This window comes from Triticum aestivum, chromosome 1A, assembly GCF_018294505.1.
Source record: "Triticum aestivum cultivar Chinese Spring chromosome 1A, IWGSC CS RefSeq v2.1, whole genome shotgun sequence".
Taxonomy (NCBI): domain Eukaryota; kingdom Viridiplantae; phylum Streptophyta; class Magnoliopsida; order Poales; family Poaceae; genus Triticum; species Triticum aestivum.
In genome coordinates this window covers 535,750,178-535,757,497 of record NC_057794.1, presented here as the reverse complement: position 1 = coordinate 535,757,497, position 7,320 = coordinate 535,750,178, and the positions used below count along the sequence as shown (strand labels likewise).

General features: G+C 44.8%; 1 protein-coding gene across 1 annotated transcript; it reads left to right on the top strand.

Annotated features, from left to right (window-relative positions):
* Window positions 1-1,973: 1,973 nt before the first annotated feature.
* On the top strand, window positions 1,974-4,802 carry LOC123179859 (uncharacterized). The gene is made up of 3 exons (XM_044591758.1): window positions 1,974-2,273; window positions 4,187-4,331; window positions 4,477-4,802. Exons 1-3 carry the CDS (start codon window positions 2,075-2,077, stop codon window positions 4,643-4,645), a joined length of 513 nt encoding a protein of 170 aa, XP_044447693.1. The 5' UTR covers window positions 1,974-2,074; the 3' UTR covers window positions 4,646-4,802.
* The last annotated feature ends 2,518 nt before the right edge of the window (window positions 4,803-7,320 follow it).

The following is a 7,320-nucleotide window of genomic DNA, read 5'->3' as shown; positions in this document are numbered from 1 at the left end:
TGGTATATCTCAAGATGCAACCCTACCATCTGAATTCTTTCGGCGCGCGCTCTCACATTAAGCTACAGAGCAAATACTACGGGCCCTTCCGTGTCACAGCTAAAGTGGGACGAGTCGCTTACAAGCTCCTCTTACCTGACAGCACCAACATCCACCCGGTGTTTCACGTCAGCCAGTTGAAGAAGCACGTTGGGCAATCAACTATTCCTTGCACTGACCTTCCTCTGGTTCGAGCAGACGGCATGATACTTACTGAACCAGTCCTGGTTTTGGAGACTCGCCAGGTACCGCGCAACAACCTGCTGGTGGTCCAGTGGCTCGTCCAATGGGCAAACTTGCCACCTGATGAAGCGTCATGGGAAGACGTGGCATTCATGAAGAAGACATTCCCTGCATTCTTCAAAGTGACCATTGATCGCTGGTTCAACAGATCACCTCCTTGAGGACAAGCTCGATTTCGCACGGGAGCATTGTCAGGTCTGCATCTTCAGTTAACAAGTGTTTCTCTTCTTCAGTTAACAACTGGCCCAGATTCACCTTCGAACCGATAATTGTACGGCTCGCGATGCTTGTCGTCCCACTGTACCGTTTCGTCCGTTTCCTGTAGCATTTCATCTACGCCACTGTAGCCGTCACCCAGTGCCAGCTGAGTTATAAAGCTCACACCCAACGTCTTGTAATGCATCGTTTATTCATGAGACCATTTCATTACTCAAAGCATATATCTTATAGTAATACAAAACCCTAGCGGGCGCCTACTTTCCCCTCATGTTCGTGAGATCTAGATCAAAATCCTCCACAAATTCTCAATCGGGGTGTGACAGTCCTGTTTCTCGTCCTTGTCCAGGAGAGACGACGTCCATGCCATGGACTGGCCGCAGAGGTCGGGGTAGCCGAGGCCCCTCAGATCCAGGTGGTGCGTGCACTCGTCGGGTAGGAGAAGGGCACGACGGCTCAGAGCGTCCAGCTCATCGCTGGCAGAGGGACGACGCCTCACCGGAGGTCAGGGGCGCGAGCTCTGCCGGAGGTCCTGTCTGGCATCGTGGAAGACGCATGGCACGGAGGAAGAGATGATGAAAGGTGGGGCCGATGGTGGGCTTCCGGTCGCGGCGACGGGAGCCGATGGGGGCGGTGCGGTCGGGTGCGAGTGTAGGCGGTTGTTGCCTCCTCTCGAGCGGATCGAGAATAGGGGGTTGGGAGCAGGGGGTTGATTGCGTGCTTTTTTGGATCCAGGGGTGTGTATGTAATTATTTTGCCAAGTCCTTACAAATTGGCCCTACCTGTCAGAAAGTGGTTAAATGGGCCAAATCACCTGATCAGTGCTTTCTGCAATAAGTTTAGTGCGAACCCAGCGATTTTTGCAACGGATTGCCGATTTGGTGGTCTTTTGCAAATCACCACAAATGTGGTAGTTTTCTGCTTTTAACTCAGGTAGAGGACAATGGTGTGCCTTGATGTGCCCTCGGAAAGGTCGGATGTGACACACCACCATCCATCCACCACCGAAAAGGGCCTTCCCGTCCCGCTCAAATGGTGGCACCCACCCAAAGCTCACATAGGAACCTGCGACTGGACCAACCATAGAACCTAACGTCGTCTGCCCAACGTGTCCGAGATGGTTGTTGAGGGTTCGGCTCCTCTACAGTCACGTTATTACTGCACGCGTGCTGTAGCTGCTAGGATCCATCGTTCATTTTAATCCAATGGCTCAATCGCTGTGTGACAAATCTCGCACCGGCCACTCATAAAAAAATAAAAAAGACCCACACGCCACACTGTTCGCCTCTCTCTGTCTTATCTCCTTCCTCTAGAGAGGTCTGGCCACTGTTATTCCCCAACGCAAGCTAATCCGGTCAGCCTGTACTGCTCCGGCGATGCATTTTCCTTCATAGGCTCACCTCTTTGCGCTGCTTCTTATCCATCCCCGTGCCCCATGGCTTCTACCGGCTGCTGCAAGGAATGGCCGGGGATGAAGGTGTTGCGCGAATCGACCTGGGACGCTGATGCCGCACAACGGCGAGCTCAACGAGCCCGACGACGACGGCAAGCAGCGACCTGGAAGGGGAGGAGGGGCATGCCTGGGCCGCCGCGCTTCCTCGACCGCTGTGACACCCTCCATGATGGGCGCCCCAAGATTCTTCGGCCGCAGGAAGCGTCTGGCGGCAGCGGCGCGTCTCCGGCCAAATCCGGTCAAATCCAATGGAAAAACAGCCCTCCTGCCCGGCCAAGCGACCAAGCCCCAATAGCAGAACCCAATGGTCGTCACGCAGCAGGTGAATTACTTGCTGTTAGCCTGTTAATTAGAACTGATTTCTTTCTTTCTTCATTGTTTGTTCGTCTTGTACTGCTGCTTTCTTGATGTTAGAAGAGTGAAAGCAGAGCAAGTGAGAGCATGTGATTGTTTGATCATCCATTAATTGCGGCCATATGATTAGTCAGTAGCCAGTAGAGGTACATGCATGTGTACTGAGTTTAATTTCAGTAACTTTGTGGTCACTTGCGTCTCTGTCAAATTATTTAGATCACTAGCTGAAGAAGTAGTGCCCATGCTTATAATCAACTAGTGGTACTAGGCTACTAGCAGTCCATGTTGTATCTGATTGTACACCCTATATGGAGATAAAAAAACATACTTCAGTACATATCTGTAGATATGTTACTGGAAATATTAAAAATGATGAGCACTCAACAGATCAGTGTTGCAACTAACTGAAATTAAACTGATTGTGCATGTCTTCATAAACCAAGAGTTAACTGAAATTAAACTGATTGGAAATGACGAGCAATCAACGGTCAACTGATTGCGCCTTATGTGTGCCGATTCAATTATCCCTTCTGCATCATCTGTCGATCTAACAAGACAGCACAACACACATGCATCAACCTATTGTCATATCCCATGATAGTTTTGCAAGTCCCAAAGATCACCGGCTTCACTCTGAAATTAAAGGGAGACATAACTGATTAGACAAGAAATCATATTGCCTAACACTGGATTTAAGGAATTTTAGACATGATAAGTGAAATACCATCAATAAACGAGCATAGTGCCCATACTCTTGCAATCCATTTGCACTTGTTCCAGCCATTTGCTCTTTAGGTGATTGGTATTGTGCCAGTGGAATGTCATTCTCTCTTCTCTATGAAAAGAAAACCGAGCAAATATTAGTCTATATTAAGTTGTTTCTATATTAGTGTTTTTTAGCAAGTACTCTCGTTAGATAGGTGCAAGACATTTACCGGATGAGTTTGATTTTTTGGTACAACTTTATTTGTCTCCTTCTTCTTTTTATTGGGGTGCTGGTTGTCAAGCCATGATTTCTTTCGTCTCGAATTCTTCTTCGGAATTTCTTTTTTCTTTAGGCAAGCGGCTTGTAGACAATCCTCAGGTTCTTTAGATATATCTTCAGTTGTGCATGTAGTAGTAGGAGCTTTTTCTTCAACTTGCTTCCTAAGAATCCTCAAAGCATCATCTACTAGTTTGATGCACTCTTTTGATGCAACTGCTTGGGAAGCTATGCCATGGAAATCGTGCATGAAAAACTTCAACTGTTGCCTATCTTCCGATCTAGGGTCTTCCAAAACAATGTTTCCATGACTGTTTTGAATAGTTCCACTTCGTGCTTCTCGAGTCCATCGCTTCAAAATATAGTGGCCTGGAAGATATTTAATATTCATGACGTCAAGGGCTTTTAGAGCATGACTACACAATATACCAACTCTTTCAAATTGCCCACAATTGCATAGAACCTTTTGCTCTTCATAGTCTACAAGAACTTTGCACTCTTCTTCATATGAAAATTCTGGGTCAAGACTTGCAATCGCAACAGTATAAACATTGTGTTGTACCGATAGCTTGATGTATGCTGAGATGGATCTTTCATATTCATTCTGAAAATCTTCAAATATGTGTGGCGTGTAAACTTTGCTTGCTTGTATTACCATAGGAGTCCTCATTCTGACTCTAGGTAATTTTTTCCTAGACTCATATTCCTCATTTACCTCGTTATCTCTTTTTCCTTGCACAACCCTCTCTACGTGCTTGAAAAACCGAAGGATGTCAAGACCAGACTTTAGATGGTCTTTCAAGTCACTGTTCAAGCTCTCACTTAATTGTGTGCTTCTCATGCCTATAGTGTAAGCATTCCTCATGTAACATCTTGCCCTTTTCTCTTTTACTTTGTAGATGCTGTCCAACCAAGTTTGTGTTTCCACATTGCTTCTTATGGCATTGAAAGCGTCTTCAAAGGCTTCCTCTTCCTCATACTTGTACATGCAAGCACTGAAATCAGCAAGTACATTTGGTCCATCCTCGTCTTTTTTCTTATGAGGTAAGTGCCTGATGGCATTTTGCATTATGTGAAAAGTGCACAATCCATGCCATGCTTCGGTAAATACTGCCTGAATTGCATTACCCATTGCTACATCTTGATCAGTAAAGATTGTTCTTGGTTGCTTTTTGTTATGCACTGATAGGAACGTGTTGAACAACCATTTGAATGATTCAAATGTCTCATCATATAAAAGTGCAGCACCAAAAATGACCATTTCTCTAAAATGGTTGAAACCAACAAACACACCGAAGGGTCTGTACTCTTTGTTTGTCCCAAATGTTGTATCGAAGGTAACAACATCACCGAAATGAGCATAGTCAATTATCATCCTTGCATCAGCCCAAAAGATATTTGCTATATTTTCATCGCAATCTAGTTGCATGTCATATTCAAATGCAGGATTCTCATTCTTTTTATCTCTAAAATACTTGAGCATACTTCCAGCTTCACCATACATCAAGTCCCTTTGTCGCCTGGTTTGCAAGTGGTTCTTGCGATCACGACATGTGTAGCCAAGGTTCAGTGGACCACCAACTTGTCGACTTGCAAACTCATGGGCTTTTCTCGGTACAATTCCTGAATCATCTGCTGTTTCAATTTCAAATGCTTGCAAGGCTGAAATCTTCCTCTGTGATGGCATCAAGTGGCTTGTCCCAGGTAATTGCAAGACATGGTTGTGTTCAACAACTAACTCATGCACCTCATAATTTCGTGCTTCTCGGTCTATAGTAATTCCCATTCGAACATTGCAGCCGGTCCTTGTTTCTGCACGAGGACGCTTTGTATTATTATCCCTTTTGTCTTTTCTTCTGTAGCCCTCATTGGAACAAACATATCTTGCTGAGGTGATTACTCCATCGAGTTTGCTCTTGTTTTCATAATTTATCCTTACATCAAAACCAATATGACCTCCATAACATGTCCAAAAGTTCCAAGCCTCTTTTGTGGAATTGAATTTCATACCAATCTGAGGCATCCAACTAGGAACCACATTTGTCCTGTAAAAGTTACACATAACTTATTTGTTTGTATGTTTACACTACAATCATAAGGTGATATAACCTGAGAATTTAACAAAATTGTCGGTACCTGTTAGCATCCTCATTACAGCTAGTCATATTCTCCATTAGACTTTCTCTTCGTTTTTGTTGCTAGGAGAAGGACAACAAAAAGGAGACCATCTGCATTAATCTCCTGTCATGTTTTGGAAATCCCAGGACTTGATGAGCAAATCATCTGTCTTACAAGCAAATATTTGAATACATTCATGCATTTTATCTTGAGCTTGTCCAAAACAATTGAGATCACTTCTATTAATTTTTTTCACTCTAACATAATCTAAAAGATGCAGAAAATAAGTTTTGCATCTTGCCCTTATCATCCTCCATTAAGAAAATAGTAGCATAGCAAACTCAATCTACAAATTGTGTGCCTTGAGAACATGAATACAATCAGAGCATATGTCACATACCTTCAGATTAATTGTCTTCTTTTTTGTTGCTAGGAGAATCTTTATCGCCTACGGATCAGCTTGCCTTGGTTTCGCTCTGAACATGAAGGACGATCAGAAGAAAGATATGGCAAAAGGGAGTTGATCTGTGCCGGGGTTCGTCTCCTTAGCTTGCCTTGGTTGCGCTCGGAACATGGAGGACAATCAGAAGAAAGATAGGGCAAAAGGGAGTTGATCTGCGCCACGTACAGATCACCGGTCAACATACAGATCACAGATCAACGTACCTTTGTCATATTATTTTACAAGGACGAACAGGAGGAACGAGGAAGATGAGCGGGACAAAGGCAAAGAGATCGCTGTTTGGCGCCAAGGAGGTTATCAGGGTGTGTTTTGTTTGGCGCCAGGTTCTGTTTGGCGGCAATCCTGCAGCCGTACGAGATTTTCTACCACATAATTAGCTGTTTGTTTCCATTTATTAACAGAATCAAGTGGGGGTAATGAGAGCCGTCAGATTTAAATGGATGGCTGATGTGGGTTGGTACAGTATCCGTGCAGTAATAACGTGACTGCAGAGGAGCCGAACCCGTTGTTGAGGCCATCAATCTCGTCCAGCAGCTTGCCCCGAGGAAGTGGGACGGTGTCGTGCACCGGTCCATCGGGATTTAGTAGAGAGATGAGGAGAAGAGCAAGCACTTCGCCCTGCAGACTCTGATGAGGAGATGAGAGGCCAGGCTTCGCAGCTTTCGACTCCCGATCTCTGATGTGTATGCGTAGTTGTTTTCCTGACTTACTGAATAATGAAAAATGTTGTTCTCGTAATAGTACAATTTGGTGACGAAACATTGCAGTTTGGTTTCTACGGGTTTGGCATAACGTGTTATTGTGCTGAAGCCTACCAACATTCCTATAATTTGGATGATGAGAGTCCACTTAGTTTGAGCTGCAATTGTAATACTTGAGACCAGCTTGAGTTTGATTGAGGTCGTCACTAGCCTTCCCATTACCCTGTTTGTTTTTCTTTCATTGTTGACCCGTGGCAGATGAAGCATTATAAATGTAATAATAAGGGGAACTCCATTGTCATGTAATTTTTGTACAATGTTTTTTTATCGTTTATCTACACTCACAAACCATGTTGGAACAAAAATCGTATCAGCGAGGGAAAACAAAGTTTGAGAGAGTTCTGCTTTATCAGATAGAGAATTTTCGTCATTCAAGATCAATTAAGAATGTGATGTGGTTTATCAGACAGTTATTTATTTTAAAATATTGCACCTTTAGGAATAAAACGTGTTGTTAGGTAGTTAGGGCATCTCCAGCGCCTGACCCCCAAATCGCCCGCATACGTTCGGACCACGGAAGCCATTCAACGCGGGCCTTTATTGGTCCGCTCGACGGTCCGGATGTGTTTTTCCCACAAATCGGAGACAAATGTGGGGGGCTTTGCAGGCGTCCGGGCCGTTGCCAAGTCCGCCTCTGATCGCCCTGGCCCATCCAAACCCCCTCCCTCGTCCGCGCGTGCTTCTTGCCCGA